Source organism: Notolepis coatsorum, assembly GCF_963971535.1.
Source record: "Notolepis coatsorum genome assembly, chromosome: 10".
Classification (NCBI taxonomy): domain Eukaryota; kingdom Metazoa; phylum Chordata; class Actinopteri; order Aulopiformes; family Paralepididae; genus Notolepis; species Notolepis coatsorum.
Genome location: NC_140174.1, coordinates 12,786,177 through 12,802,984, shown reverse-complemented (window position 1 = coordinate 12,802,984; position 16,808 = coordinate 12,786,177). Strand labels below are relative to the sequence as shown.

The 16,808-nt window shown below is 42.6% G+C and overlaps 1 protein-coding gene across 1 annotated transcript; it reads left to right on the top strand.

The window, feature by feature from the left end:
* The first annotated feature begins 21 nt into the window (after window positions 1-21).
* tsr3 (TSR3 ribosome maturation factor) lies at window positions 22-16,762 on the top strand. Its single transcript, XM_084322697.1, has 6 exons — window positions 22-376; window positions 2,080-2,290; window positions 3,100-3,293; window positions 11,148-11,315; window positions 16,263-16,317; window positions 16,464-16,762. Exons 1-6 carry the CDS (start codon window positions 265-267, stop codon window positions 16,600-16,602), a joined length of 879 nt encoding a protein of 292 aa, XP_084178823.1. The 5' UTR covers window positions 22-264; the 3' UTR covers window positions 16,603-16,762.
* The last annotated feature ends 46 nt before the right edge of the window (window positions 16,763-16,808 follow it).

Below are 16,808 nucleotides of genomic sequence, written 5' to 3'. Positions count from 1 at the left end.
TGCGCGTTCCTTCATGCTAGGCTAGCACATGCAACTACCTTTAGCATCGATCATGGAAACATAATATTATACTTATCTAAACAGTTGTCTTTCTTTTACAACATACTTGCCGATATCTACGGGACTAATAGCTAACGCTGTATATTTCGCAATGGAGATGACATTGTGTAGTCGGTTCTGAAACAGCTGGTCGACTGTTTGCAACCATGTTGTGCCTGTAATAATAATAGACTTATAGAACCTCTTTGACAGCAGGTTGACAACATGGGGAGGAAGAAGCAGGGTAAATTCGAGAACAAGGGGAAAGATAAAAGACACAAGATGAAAGGGAAATCATTAGAGACCTTCACAGAAGAAATGCATTCAGCATTAGAAGGTAAATGTGTCTCTTGATTTATTGTCATCATCATACAGCACAAGTACAGTACAACAAGAAAGGGTTTGGCATCCAACTAGAGTGCAAATGTAACAGTAAAGAGCAATAGTAATATTATACAATTATTGTACAGGTGATTAAACTGGGTATACAAATATATAAATTACTAGTACTACTGAGTAATAGTGCTAAGGCTAATCAGATGTATGTAAAGAGTTGTATTAATATGTAAAGACACTATGGTAGTAAGTCATACTGGCCAGCAGTGTAACTAGTAAGAATAGGTAAGGGATAATGTAGAGATATAGATATATAGTATACAGATATGTACAAAGGATTGCAGGTAGGCTATGTACAGAGTAGACAGACATGTGGATACACGATAAGAATAAATATATACCATATATACAGCATTATTGTACATGCTATTATACAAAGTTATGATAGCAGGTGTATAAGTGGTATTAGTACTTAGTTGTAGTGGTTGTAGTTTATAGGTAGGTATTGCTGGACATCGCGGCTACAAAACATTTTCTACAGATGAACCCTTTCACTACCACCCCCCTCCCCTTCCTGGTCGTTGTGCGCATTTCCCCCCCACTTGCCGGTCTAGGGAGCCCTGAAGTCTATCACATGCTTCCTCCAACACATATTGTGGAGACAGCGAGCTGCTTCTTTTCACCTGACAGCGAGGACTCTCACTGGGGAGGTGTAACGCGTGGGAGGATCACACTACCCTCTCCAGTTCCCTCCCCCGCTGTGCAGGCGCCCTGACCGACCTGTAGGAGTCGCTGTTTACAACGACCAGGACCCACCCCACCGGCTTTCCCACCCACTGACACTGCCAATTGTGTAAGTATGGACGACCGACCAAGCCGGAGGTACCGCTGGCAGTTGGATTCGATCCCACTGTCTCTGCGGTGGTAGACAGACGCTTAGTCCGCTGCTCTACCTGGCCACCCACTACCGGACCTTCTGTAGTGTGGTAGTGAAAGGGTTAACCCTTTGTCGTGTGGCAGTGAAAGGGTTAACCTTCTGTATTGTCGCAGTGAAAGGGTTAACCCTTTGTTAGTGTGGTAGTGGAAGGGTTAAATATTATACATACTCAGGGCGGCTAGGTGGTGCAGTGGGCAAGGCACTCACCACCAATGCTGGAGACGCTGGGTTCGAGCCCAGCTCTCCACATTGTTTTCAGTTTGGCTGGTCGTCCATACTAATACAATTGGCAGTATTAGAGGGTGGGAAAACTGATGGCTGGGGATCGGACGTTGTGGACAGCGACTCCTACAGGTCGGTTGGTGCGCCAGCGCAGTAGAATCAGGAAGCGACGGGGGCGGCGTCCCTCCAAAGCGCAGACCCCTGACGCTGAAAGATCGCGCTGCGCAGGTGAAAAGATGCGACGGCTGCTACCTCGAGTACCGGAGGGGACTCGTGCAATGTATGGCTTCGTCCACATTGCAGCCGGCTTGTGGGAGGCATGAAACAGCGTTCGAGATAGGGGAGGGTAGAATTGGATGATACGAAATTGGGATGGGAGAAAAATAGAAAATGGGAGAAAAAGTGGATCAAAAAAATATATATATTATACATACTCAAAAATGAAAACGTGTTGAAAGTGTCGACTACATGGTTGTTTTTGGGCACTCGTTGCGATGCTCCATCTTGTCCACCTGTGTGAATAAAGCTTCCTCCCTGTTCTCCAGCGAGCCTCCACCCGGAGGAGGGAGCAGAAGGTGGCCAGGTGAAGCTACCATGTCCTCTGGCCATGTGGGACCTGGGTCACTGTGACCCTAAACGCTGCACCGGCAGGAAGCTGGTGCGTAAGGGATTCGTACGCTGCCTGCGCATCAGCCAGAGGTTCAACGGCCTCATATTGAGTCCCATGGGCACCAAGTATGTGACACCAGCAGACAGGTGTGTTTTGAGTTTTACTCACCTGCTCTTTTAACACAGCGCAGGGCTTTTCCCCGGGGTTTTCAAGTTAGTGCTTGGGGGGCCTGGGAGGCAAAATAATTTTCAATAAAGAAAGCCATTTGCTGTAAGTTCCTGCAACTTGTTCCTGCAACAATGTACAATGTATAAGGTTGCACAATAATAATAATAATAATAATAATAATAATAATAATAATAATAATAATAATAATAATAATAATAATAATAATAATAATAATAATAAACTTTATTTGTATAGCACCTTTCGTACAAGAATTGCAGCTAAAAGTGCTTCACAGCAGTAAAAAAAAAAGACGGGCATAAAATTAGCACAAAATTGGCATAAAATTAGCACAATATAGGGGGGGCGACAGTGGTAGAGCAATCGTCTGGTAATTGGAAGGTTCCTGGTTCGATTCCCATTTCCCACTCCTCCCGGGTAGCTTGTCGAAGTGTCCTTGAGCAAGACACTTAACCCCTAATTGCTCCCGATGAGCAGGTCGGCACCTTGCATGGTTGCCTCTGCCGTCGGTGTGTGAATGTGTGAGTGAATGGGTCAAATGTGAGGAACAAATTGTAAAGCGCTTTGGATAAAAGCTGTTATATAAATGCACCATTTACCATTTACAATAGTTTAACGTTGTTTAGGAAAAGCCCTGGAGTGTTCCCTTAACATCTATTATTATTATTACTAGATTGCAGATCACCTAACTTAACACTCAGAAACCCAGAACGTTGTGATATTTATTACGTAATGAAACCATTTGTGGATCAACTGTTTTCACGCACAGAGGGATCGTGGCTCAGAGTGGACTGGCCGTCATCGACTGCTCCTGGGCCAAACTGGAAGAGACTCCTTTCAACAAGATGATTGGATCTCACCCCAGGCTGCTGCCCTACCTCGTTGCAGCCAACCCAGTCAACTACGGCAAGCCTTGCAAGTTGTCTTGCGTTGAAGCCTTCGCCGCCACCTTCTGCATTGTGGGTAAGGCTGGAGTTCTCGTGTGGTTGCTACTTGTAGTTCTGTGGTCCAGTGTAGGTCACTGGTCAGTCAAGTCAAGTGTTCCTTTATTAACCCCCTTTGGGAAATTCAAGTGTCATACAGGTAGGAGGATAGGTAGTAATAATAATAGTACATAGAACAAAGTGCAAGTAGTAATGATGATAGTGATAACAGTAGTAGTAGTAGTAGTAGTAGTAGTAGTAGTAGTAGTAGTAGTAGTAGTAGTGGGTGGCAGGATTAGTAGTAATAGTGATGATGGTATACTATACATGGTCCAAACCGTAGTAACACACTGCACCAGAGTCTGTGCCGTGTTTATTATTAACACATTGAGTGCCAACGACGAGAAATCTCGTTGTTGGCCGCCATGTGCTGAGTGACAATGACGAGAAATCTCGTTATTTAATCGGTATTTCTTTTATTAGCGATATCCATAAATCTTTCATCAATCCAGCCTCACGTTATCATTGGGACTGTCTCTGAGCTCGAAAAGGACAAATACCGCCCCCTATCGTCTCTCGGATGGTATTGCACCCATTGGAATGGACTCAATGAAAATGCATGTGAAAAAAAAACTCCGGATTCCACATTTTACTTATCAGGCATGTAACCCGAGACTATTGCATTCATTGGGGCAACCGAAAGCAGCGTGGATTATCTGTTTCTAGGTCTAATGTTGGATAAATAAACGCGATTGATATTTGGAATGGCGATCAGGAATTGGAATAATCTTTTTGCAGAACATCTGATCTGAGGTAAGGAATCTATTTTACCAGTTTTGGGCTAATCAGATGTTTTTTTCACATATTTCACAACGTGTCTGTGTGTGGCTGTGTGTACGTGTATGATGTTAGCGCTGACCAGGTCATAGATAATCGATTTTCAGCCCGCTTCTCTAGCGTGCATAAGTACACATATACTATCGATAATCTAGCGTTTATTTGAAAACGATTCATAAATCAGCCGGAAAATGACAACGTGTTGTGTGTATTCCAGTAAAGGGCGATTCCTGCGGAATCTTTTTTTTTTTTCTAGAAATTTCCAAAACTATACTCGTATTCAAAACGGTATAAAACGGAAATGTACCGATGAAAAAACAATCCGTTTCGTACATGTTGACTGCAAGCAAGTCATTGATAAGCGGGCGTATTAGACACATAGCCATAATTTAAGATATAGTTTATGCGTTCACAAATGTGCTCGCCCTCTCATTGACTAAAGCGCTGGCACTCAAGCGATAAATAGCGCACTGGCAAGAGTCAGATAGTCCTAACAATGTTAATTATTAAGAGTCAGATAGTCCTAACAGTGTTTATTATTAACTCATTGACCGCCACGCTGTTTTCTCATCTCTACTCAATGGCGCCAGCGTTATTGACCATTTTAGCAATGTTTGCGGACCCATCGTGTGTTCTGTATTATAGCTATGGAGACAATAGTATGGCTCATTTTACAGGCATTGTTTATAGTCCAACACTGACTAACCAGTTCATTTCTACATACTTTAGTTTGTGCGCTATTCCATGCTAAACATCGCCCCTTTCCAAAATAATCCAGTATTTTTTCCTACATCGCGAGATATGACGTGTTATATGCATTATGCCCAAATCGTTCTGGTTGCTCGCCTGAAACTCCAAATATTTCCAAATCAAAGGTATATACCATATATATATATATGTGTCTTCACAAAATCATCAAGGGGGGGGGGTCGTTTTACCTCGAAACTGCGATCGTTACCAAAAGCATGTTTTAGGTCTGGTAAAATACGACACTGTGATCGGTACAAAAGCATGTTTTAGGTTAAAAAAATACCAGCAGGTTACCTAAAATAGACCTTACCTCACTCCAAAATGAATAAATCCCAGTCGTCCCATCGCGATCGTAATTACTCGTGTATATTGGGCATGGCTATCATACGGGAAACAATAGATTTGAGGCATCAAATCTCAGACCGATTGCTATGTCCTGATCCACTTTGAGGGGGGAGCAGACGGAGGTAACTCAGTACTGGAAGACAACTGATATCCCCAGTTCAAAATGTAGGCGATACTGCCACCTGGCGGGATTCGATTGTCATTGCAATTTTAACGTAGGCAGCTGTGCCAGGGAGACACAGGCAGCTCAGAGCGAGTGTTTAGAATGGGGATCAAAGGAAAAAGATCAAAGGATCTAAAAACGAGAAAACTCGTTTTTGCCGCTCAAGCGTTGGCGACGAAACACGAGTATACTCGTTTTTGGTGCCCAATGAGTTAAGAGTCAGATGTCGCTGAGTGCTGGGCCCCGCGTGGGACGGACCTGGGATGCGGGGGAGCCCGGATCTGTATGTTGTTATGTTATGGATGTCACTGTAAATGTTGTGTTGTATGTCTATAAATGTTAAATAAAAATTTAAGTTTAAAAAAAAAAGAGTCAGGCAGTCCTAACAGTGTTTATTATTAACACTTTAACTGCCGAAAACGCCGGACTCGTCATTCCCCGCCATGCTCAAGTTGCCGAGGACGCCGTAACTCGTCTTTGATATCAATATTTCAAAAATCTCAAGTTCAAGTTCAAGTTTCAAGTTTCTTTAATAGTTGTCATACAGAAGTACAGAATACTTTCATACAAAATGCTTCTTACTGTTACGCTCCAGAGACTGTGCTAGACAAGATAGTATCAAATAACATAGTATAGTATGTAATTTAGAAGTAGAAAATGAGGTCACAGTGTTCAGTATAGACATATGTACAATGTTCGATGCAGAATAGAATCTGTGATCGAAATCATATTTCCCCTCCGCAGCCTTGACACACAGTGCTGATCTCCTCTCAACCCTCTAGCGGTTCAAGAGCGCCATCTGGTGGCCGATCGGCAGATCGAAACCGGATGTCAACCTTTAACCCGGCAGGACTCACTCCATATGTGGTCCGGGCACTCGCTAATGTTAGAGAGACTCTGTCTTCACACAGTGAACATCGATCGGTGGAAATAACTCGAAAAAACAACATGATTTGGACGTATATACTATTATACAACCTGGAAATAGATCGGGCATTTCAACATCCCATAATTGAAAACTGTCTACTCCACGCTGATCGCCCAACGGCCCGAGGAGACTGGGGTGAGTTTTAGCATGTAGTATTACCGTGTTCGATATAAACTGCTATGATCAACATATGACCCACATTAGATGAATGGTATAACGTTGCCCACGGAATTATAAACGCCCCCTCGCCCATCCGGTCAACATCAGATGACGTGTAGTAAATTCTAGAAGTACGTCCAGTTGACATTTTTGATCTCGCACAGATTCCTACCAAACTGTATTTGATCATCAATATAATGCATTTGGGGCTATAAATCACGTTCTGGAGAAAGCTGCAGAAAAAGATGAAAACATACTTATACTTTAGACCAGGGGTCAGCAACCTTTTTGACATGGAGTGCCTATTTGAAATATAGTTGTAACTAGTGTGCCTCAACAATATTCCATGCATCGTATTTTTTTTTCTCTCATAATCAGGTCTTTTTAATGATAATTCTTACATTATTACATCATTATTGTTATTGTTATTATTAACAATATTATTATGATGGTTGTATCAACCCTAAATCTGAGTTGGGGAGGGGGGGGGGGTGCAATGCAGACAAACAGCTGCATACAGTGCGACCATTTCACTCACATTTGCCCATTCATTTTTGGACACAGCACACACAATAGCTCCACCTACAGGCCTAATGGAGAACTGTACAAAAATAAATAATAATAAGTTACCCAAACTTAAAAATATTGAGTTCAGTTACTGTGCTCAGTTTTCAATCCATAATAAGTTAACAGAAAAATAAGTACACAACCACATTATTTCAACCTAATAAAACTATGTTTATTGTCATTGTTTTAAGAACACAAGTTGACTTGGTAATACTCACATTTTGAGTAAGAAAAATGGCTTTTAACATGTTCAATGAAATAATAGAAAAATAAATAATAAAATGTGTTGATTAAGCACTGGTCACAATGGTGACCGTAATAATGTTTTTGTTATAAGGCTCTGCAAATGTTACTGAATGATGTAGCAATGTATTTCCAGCTAAATTGAAATAATAAACAAATAAAGGGTTTCAATTAAATATGTGTACTATTGTCACATGACACAGCTCAGAAGCTCAGAACACCTCAGAACACAGCTTCATCTAACGAGGCGTCGCAAGGTTTAAGTTTAACTGAGGCTAACGTTAACATGATGGCACACACACAGTGCACACGCAAAGCACACTGTGCTCCACGAGAGAGAGAGAGAGAGAGAGAGAGAGAGAGGGGTTCAGCACCACATGCACAGTGGACAGCTCCCCTACACATACACATGCCGCGTAATAATAATAATAATAATAATATATGCGCGATTGTGCGTATGATCTATTATGCGTAGAGCCCTGCATATGCACGTTCAAGTTCAAGTTAACATGCAAACCGATGTACAGGAAAATAAACAGCAGCCTACCTGTCGCGTCAGTGTTTTGCCTGGCTGAGCTCCGGTTATTTGGGGGGTGTAATTAGTCACTTTAAGCTGGACTGCTGGACACATGCTTCGGAGTGGTCGGTGTCAATCGACTCCGGGAGGGGTTGAGCACGTACTTCATGTGCGAAAAGATCTGCTCACAGAGGTATGTTGACCCGAAGACCGTCAGCAAAGCCATTGCAACGTTCCGTTGACATGGTGGGGATATCTTTTATCCTTGCTTTTATTGTCTCTTTATTTGGCAAGCCTTCAAACAAAACATATGAGGTACAGATAAAAGCCTATATACGTCGCCATCCGTGAATGGCTTTCCACGTTTTGCAATGCAATGAGCAATGCGATAGCAATTGCTTCAGTTGCGTGTTTTTTAGCGCTTGTGAACACTTTGAGGGTGCTGGCTTGCTTCCCATACCTGGCGACGACACGTTTAATGGATTCTGCCTTATCCGCCTGATCCTTGAAACTTGTTTTATGCTTAGTCTCGAAATGGCGTTTCACAGATGATGTTTGGCAAACTACATTTTCCAAACAGAAAGAACACATAGCACGGTCCTTCTGACGGTCCACAAACCCGTAATCGTCTGTCCACGAGGGCTGAAATGTGCGAATTTGCTTTGATTTCTTAGCGGGGGTTGATCATGACACTGCACAGAATGCAACCTCAGCACTGTGTGTTACCTGGCGCGACTGCTGCGGGAGGCCGGCGGGAGGCCGGCTACAGCGGAGCACATGGGAACAGCTGATTGCTGTCATAATATAGGGGTGTGCAGAACAGTCGACTTACAAAAAAGAACCTGTGGGAGGATTTCAACAAGAGATATGCGACAACAGTGCAAAACATTTCACAATAATATTTCAAAGCGAAGTAAAAAAAAAAAAAATAAATAATAATAATAATAATAATAATATTTTTTTTTTTTTTTTTTTTTATGCTGCCCCCCCCCCCCCGCGTGCCTATGGAAATGGTCCCGCGTGCCTAAGCAGGCACGCGTGCCTAGGGTTGCCGACCCCTGCTTTAGACCATATTTTAGTATGAATATGTGAATGAAAAAGTTTAACGTTGCTACACCATGAACAATACATATAGGACATTGAATGGGCCCTAATAATGGCAATCTAGCAATAGAATTTAAAAAGTTATAGCCCTGCAAAGAAGGGGAACTTCTCCATGTTAAATAGAGCTGGCAAGGGATGGTATATCATGAATTTAACCATGACAATCAAAGTGTTAAGAGTCAGATAATCCTAACAGTGTTTATTATTAACACATTGAGTGCCAGGGACGAGATTTATCGTTAGTTCATGCCGACCGTTGAGTGCCAGCGACGATAAATCTAGCTTTTTTTTATTTTTTTTATTAGCGATTTGAATTCATATTTCATCAATCTAGTCTCACGTTAGTGCTGCAAACTCTCTCTGAGCTCCATTGGGAAAATACCGCCCCCTATCGTCTCCCTGTGGTACTGCACCCATTTGGAATGGATTGAAACGAAACACATGGGGGGGGGGGGGGGGGGATCCAGCTTCCTATTTTACTTCATCAGATTCATTTCCGAGCCCCAAAACAGTGAGGAATACATATTTCCAGTGGATCAATAAACGCGATCGATATTTGGAATGCCGTTCAGGAATTGGAATAATCTTTTTAGAGAACATCTGATCCGAGGTAAGGAATCTATTTTACCAGTCTTAGGATAATCAGAACTTTTTTCACCTATATATCGGCGTGTGCCATATGTGTGTGTGTGTGTGTGCAATCAGGAAATAAGAGATTCGATTTTTCAGCCTGCTTATAATAATAATAATATAATAATAATAATAATAATACTTCGTTTTATATAGCGCCTTTCAGAGGACCCAAGGTCGCTTTACATAAGGGGGGTGGGGGGGGGGAGGGGAGGTAACAAATTAACAAACATAGTGGACAGACACAACATATACATATAGAGTGAGAAAGTTAGGGGTTGAAGGCCAGGTTGAAGAGGTGGGTTTTGAGCAGTTTTTTAAATGAGTCCAGAGTTGGGGCGGTGCGGAGTTCTGCGGTGAGGGAGTTCCAGAGGGTGGGAGCTGCCACACTGAAAGCTCTGTCCCCGAACGTCCGTAGTCTGGTTCGGGGGATGGAGAGCTGACCAGTGTCCGTGGATCGCAGGGACCGTGACTGAGTGTAGGGGTGGAGGAGGTCAGTGAGGTACTGAGGTGCCAGGGCGTGAAGGGATTTGTAGGTGAGCAGGAGGGTTTTGTAGGTGATGCGGGATTTGATGGGGAGCCAGTGGAGGTGGATGAGGGTGGGGGTGATGTGCTGCCAGGGTTTGGTGCGGGTTAGAACCCTGGCAGCTGAATTTTGAACATACTGGAGCCTGTCCAGGGTAGCGTATATATATAGCGTGCATAAGTACACATATACTATAGATAATCTAGCGTTTATTTGAAAACGATTCATAAATAGGCCGAAAAATTACAACGTTTTTGTGTATTCCAGAATATTCCAGGCGTTTATCACAGAATCTTTATTTTCCTGAAACTTTCAAAATAGTATAAAGCGGAAATGAACCGATTAAAAAAACAATCCGTTTCGACAATGTTGACTGCAAACAAGTAATTGATAAGCGACAGCCAGATTAGACACATAGCCATAATTTAAGACATAGTTTATGCGTTTGCAAATATAATAATAATAATAATAATGGATTGGATTTATATAGCGCTCTTTGTGACACCCCAGAGACCCCAGAGCGCTTACAGAGTCCATTATTCGTTCATACACAGTCATACCGGTGGTGGTAAGCTACAATTGCAGCCAGAGCTGCCTTGAGGCAGACTCACGGAAGCGTGGCGAATAATCAACGCCTACGGCCCCTCCGACCACCACCAACATTCATTCACATGCATACACATTCATACGAGGCAAGTAGGTTAAGTGTCTTGCCCAAGGACACAACGGCAGTGGGATGGACATGGGCTTGAGCGGGATTCGAACCACCAACCCTTCGATCATTGGACGACCCGCTCTACCCCTGAGCCACGCCGCCCCACAAATATGAGAGCTCTATCATTGAAGTGGACGCTGGCATACAGAGCCCTTTAGCGCCCCCGCATGGCTGGCACTGAATGTGTTAAGAGTCAGACAGTCATAACAGTTCTCAAGTTCACCAGCCATTAGCTCTCCAGCAATTGGCAGCTTGACACTAATACCCATGGAAAAAAAGGATGCACTCATAACTCTGAAATGTATGGATAAAGCGTCTGCCAGGTGGCACGTGTTATGTTGTCTCTGAACATTGCCTTGCGTTTCTTACCGGCATGATTTTGATATAGTCCTTCGTGTCTGATACTGCAGGTTTCCAGGACCTTGCGATGATCCTGCTGCGGAAGTTTAAATGGGGGCCAGTCTTCCTGGATCTGAATAAAGTCCTGCTGGAGCGCTACGCTGCCTGCCAGTCAGAGGAGGAGCTGCTTACCGCGGAAAAGGAGTATCTCACCGCTGAGCCGGAGGAGGAGGAGTTTGGTTAGCTTTGTCCCTCATACTTTTATTTATATATAGATGTTCTGAGCATATATGGTGTTATTCATCTTTTCCCTGCTTAGTGCACAGTCTTCCACTGATCAGCTAACTGCCTTGCTCAAGGGCACTTCAGTGTTAGTTCTTTAGAAAGTGTTACTCATTCACTTCCCCCAGCCGCTCCATGAGTTCCAACGAAGTGACCTTGTGGCCTCAAGCCTGCTTGGCTTACATTCTGATATGGAAGACAGGAGAGGAGAGGAGCGTGGGGCCGAAACTCTGATCATCTATTATTTAGTCACCTGTTTGCCTTGGAGGGTCTTTTTATAGCTGCCACCGGCGGTGAGTATAGGTTGGGCTGTCCAAAGTGTCCATCCACTCGTCTGTCTGTCGGTCTATCTACCAACCTGTCCCAAAATAGTGAGAACAAGATGTTTCATGATACTACAAGTCGAAGTGGCCCAAATTAAGTGGCAGATACCGAGATTTTCTTCTAAATATAGGCAATACAATTTTATCTGAATATAGAAATATGAGAAAAATAAACAATGTAAACTTATACGTTACTCTCAATAAATATAGACAAATAATTTGAATCTGAATATATACTATGAGTAAGAGTAAAAGTAAACAGTATACACAAAGTGCTGTATACACAAGGTGCAGTATACACAAGGTACCCTAACTGGCATGATATACGTCATACGCTGTAGTCCGTGCAGGTTTTGACACACTTAGGGCGGAATCCACAAAGGGTTTGCACAGCTTTTTCCGACGCAAAGCCAGTGCAAATAGCGCTGAAACACAGTTTGCTATCCACAGAGGAGGCGCAATGGGTAAAATGAGGTGGTAAACTGCGTTCCATCAGCATTGTGTCCAGTGCAATTAGCGCATATTTAAATGAGGTAATATGGGCGGAACATGTTCCCCTTTCTATGCAAATGAGCCTCGTCCAAAAACGCTCCCAATCCACAAAGCCCGGCGCAAATTGCACCGAGCAGTTAATGCGACGCACCTACCATCTTCAGAGACAAGGTGATAACTAAGGGCAAAGCCCTAAGCGCTATAAAGGGGCATCATTCCAGCGTCACTGCCAGCTTCATAGGTGATCATGGCAGCAGTAATTGTTGCCAGACGCAGGCCTCGTAATGCCAGGCATGCCCGTGAAAGAATATTTCGAAGGAGAATATCACTTTTTTATTTAAGTGAGACCGAAATCATCCGGAGACACAGGTTGCCAGCTCAAGCAATCCTTGATCTACTGGATGAAATCAAGGATGATATTGAGCCAGCCACCCAGAGATCCCATGCAATCGTATTTATTATTTAAATATTATTATTTAACGTTGTTGTCGGCGTTATTGATTGATTGATTTTGAAACGAGATTTTGATTTTGCATCATGCTGCAACTTTTATTTGTGTTATGCATTGCTCTTGCTGCTTGTTTTATTATGTATTCATTATACAAAGCACTTTGAACAGCAATCCTTGTATGAAAGGTGCTATATAAATAAAGATTATTATTATTATAATGATTGACTGCACTCACGTTCCAATTGTACCACCAAGCGAAAACGATTGTAATTTAGAATGTTTCATCGGGTCCATGAGGAGCTGGAAACATGGCCAATGAAAAGTGTATTCTGGAGTATATGATAATGCAGGTTCTATTATCCTAACTAAACATTAAATACAACTCAAAATATTCGTTAATTATTAAATATCTTCACTGGCACAGTGCCTAAATTCGGTATAAAGATTCTGCACTATGGACAGGTCTGCTCAAAATAATTTATTTGGGGATGACAAACGAATGCAATGACGAAAGATAGTGACAAAAACAAAGGACACAATGTATAAGCAAGCTCTATACATTACGAAGTAAACGAAATACAATATGAAATGAACGGAATCCTAATGGTGAAAAATACTGTTATGTCTGCCTCATTTCGGGTTTATTTTTCCCTTTCCTGATATCTGCCAACACCTCTGTCAGGTGCAGACTGCTCCGCGAGTAAACTGTGCTGGAGCAGATCAGGAGAAAACTGCACACTTATGGGCGTGTCTGCGCTAGTATCTCATCCGCGCAATGTCCCTTAGTGGTTAGCTCACAAAGATGGAGCAGATACCGTGCCAAATTCGCGCCGTTAAGGGTGCAATTGGCACCACGCAATCCATTCTTTAGGATAGTAGTGGATAGGATAGTGGTTGGATCAAAGCAAAAAAGAAATTCAATCTGAATTTAGTATTAACCCTTTTACTACCACCACAGTCTGTAGTGTGGTTGTGAAAGGGTTAACCCTTTTGTCGTGTGGCAGTGAAAGGGTTATCCTTCTGTATTGTTGCTGTGAAAGGGTTAACCCTTTGGTAGTGTGGTAGTGAAAGGGTTAAGGCCTGTAAGGTAAATGTAGCCATAGAAACATGAATTTGGCACAATGATAGACAATGTTGTGCAAATGCATCACACCAAAAAGATTTATTGCACCATTTTACGCACATTGTTCAGGACAGTTAGAACAGCTGAACAGATAGGTCAGTTAGGACAGTCGAAATCCCGACCAATCTTTCTTGTAGACTAAAAACACGCTACTTCAATCAATATCTGAAATGAAGGAGAGGGAAAAAAACGACTAACCTTCTTACTGTCTTCTACTATCATGCACTCTTCCACTAAATAATCTCCCTTGACTATATTACTACCTACTATGTCTCACCCAAGTTTCAATACTGTTTGTCTGATGAACATTGTTACTCGGCTGAAAGAGTTGTACCCTTCCTGCTGACCTGTTGTACAGAACTTGTAAGTCACTTTGGATAAAGCATCAGCTAAATGACTAAATATAAATGTAAATGTTAAACTTTGAAGAGCCATAACTCGTACGTTGGAAGTCCAAATAGAAACGCGGTACACATGCTCTGCTATCCTTGGTTTACAATCTTGTCTTTAGGAACTCTCTTATGTCTGTCGTATTAGATTTTCTGACCGGGCAACGACCAGTGCCATGAATGAAATCCATAAAAGGCTACATACAGTCTCATTTCTAGAGCATGAAATGCAAGTATTTCCCTAATCAATGGTATAAAGGCGCAGCGCCAATATGACAACGTGCCACCATGTGTTTCTTTTTGAGATTTAATTTTTTTACTTTAAATTTTATTTTTGCAGCGAAAGCTTGAGGCTTAGAAACAGACCCATCATTGTCTACTATGTGATTGGTCGGTTCTCTGTCCCACTGTGTGTGTGCATGCGCGGGTGTGTGTATTCACGCTCAACGTTAAACTAATTGTGCAATCTTTTTTTTTATCCACTTTTTCTCCCATTTTCTATATTTTTCTCCCATCCCAATTTTCGTATCATCCAATTCAACCCTCCCCTGTCACGAACGCTGTTTCTTGCCTCCCACAAGCCGGCTGCAATGTGGACTAAGTCATACATACAGTAGCACAAGTCCCCTCCGGTACTTGAGGTAACAGCAGTCGCATCTTTTCACCTGCGCAGCTCGATCTCTCAGTGGCGAGGAGTAACGCGTGGGAGGCTCACGCTGCCCCCGACACTTCCTGATTCTACTGCGCAGGCGCACCAACCGACCTGTAGGAGTCGCTGTCCACAACGCCCGATCCCCACCCATCAGTTTCCCACCCCCTAATACGGCCAATGTGTATTAGTACGGACGACCAGCTAAACTGAAAGCAAATGTGGAGCGCTGGGCTCGAACAGGCGAGCCCAGCGTCTCCAGATTTCGTGGTGAGCGCCTTGCCCACTACGCCACGTAGCCGCCCTAACTAATTGTACAATCTTATACACTGTACTTACATGAATAACTTGTGTTTGTGTTTGCTATTTTATTGAAATTATGTTTTTAAGTCACAGGAAATTACAGCAACTGTTGGGCTTTTTTTTTTATAGCAAAAAGCCCTGAAATGTGAACGACACAAATGTAAAACGGTGCCCAAGGTTACTTTTCTTTAAGAAATGTTTTCTTTTTTTGTTGCCATTTTGTCTTATCTGCCATGTTTACGGAACTGGGCTTGTGACCAGAAGATTGCCGGTTTGATACCCTTGAGCAAGGTACTTAACCCCCAACGGTTCCAATGCAGCCGCTCAGAGGCAGAGAGTGTGAATAATGTGTCTCTGTGCGGGTGTGAGCCAGGGCTGGAAAACAGCATCCGTACTCGATGACCCCATCCTGGCCAAATAAGGTTTAAAAAGGGTGCAGTTCCCACGAACGGCCACAGGGTGCCAATCTTTTATAGTCCAGCTTTAAAGAGTCAGGCTGTTTCAAAACACTTTTAGTCACACCAAATTTGGTAAAATAAGCAAATAAAATGAATCCACAGTAAACAAGAAAATAAACATAACAGGGTATATTAAAAAGGGCCTTATTGGATAAAGAACTGGCCTCTCTACTAATCAAAGAACTTGAGAAAGGGGTCGGCTTAGCAGGAAAAACCGCCATACCTTCACGTATGTTTGTCCAATCATTGATTGTAATGCTTGGTGTATATTGACTAGCGGCTGGGAAATGTGTATTGCAAAGACAAATTAAATTAGACCAGTTTAACCGCAGAAAAAAAAAAGCTTCAAGCACATACCAAGACGGCAACGGGAGGTTTCATTCAGCCAACTAGGTCACAGCATGTCGTGAATTACGTGCTTGATGAGAGGTGAAGGAGTTTGTGAAGAGCACCATGAATACAAATCTTGTGAATTGTTGACATTATTCACATTTTATATAAATCTTGGGAAATGTAAACCCTGTCGTGTGTTGTCGGGATTCCAGGCCGGTTGACCCAGAAATGTTGCATGTGAACGCTAACGCCTCTTACAGTGTATGGGGGGGGGGGGGGGGGGGGGGATTTCCTACATCGCTTGGAAAGTTGCCCCTAACTTGGTGAGGAATATGTCACATTGCTGAGATGGTGACGTCTGTTATGTGTTCTGTATCTTGCAGATCCATTTGATGTGGACTCTGGAAGAGAATGTATGAATCTGAACAGACCCCAACGGTGAGACTTTTGAGACAGTGCATTCATATATTTATAATAATAATAATATTCATGAGGAAATCACCCCCCGGGCCCTTCGATTACAGATGGATATCGTTTGACAGGTATAGCCTATGTTTTAACTGTTGATTCTTGTTTTTATTTAGTACTGCTGAAGATGAGGATTCAAGTGAAGAAGACTCAAATGATGATGATGATGAAGAGGAAGAAGTGCGAGCAGAAAGCGATGAGGACGAGGAAGAGTCACGAAAAGAATGTGATGAAGATAAAAAATCATCACAATAAAGAACATTGGATGAGGGCCTTTCAACAGTCACACTACATTTGTGGATACAATTTTGTAACATTCATGATTTAAATACATTTTGGCTATTAACAATTCCACTTTCGATGAAATATCTGTTGACTGTGTGTGTGTGTGTACAGACAAAATAATAAACGTTGAAATTTGTAATCAGTCTCCAGTTGTGGGCAATGGGACATGAAACAGT

What these genes read in the sequence shown, in the direction of transcription:
- tsr3 (XM_084322697.1), top strand. Translation starts at nt 265, where the DNA reads ATGGGGAGGAAGAAGCAGGGTAAATTCGAGAACAAGGGGAAAGATAAA. An exon ending in CGCCACCTTCTGCATTGTGG is followed by an intron (nt 3,294 to 11,147) that starts GTAAGGCTGGAG and finishes CTGATACTGCAG; the next exon opens with GTTTCCAGGACCTTGCGATG. An exon ending in GCCGGAGGAGGAGGAGTTTG is followed by an intron (nt 11,316 to 16,262) that starts GTTAGCTTTGTC and finishes TGTATCTTGCAG; the next exon opens with ATCCATTTGATGTGGACTCT.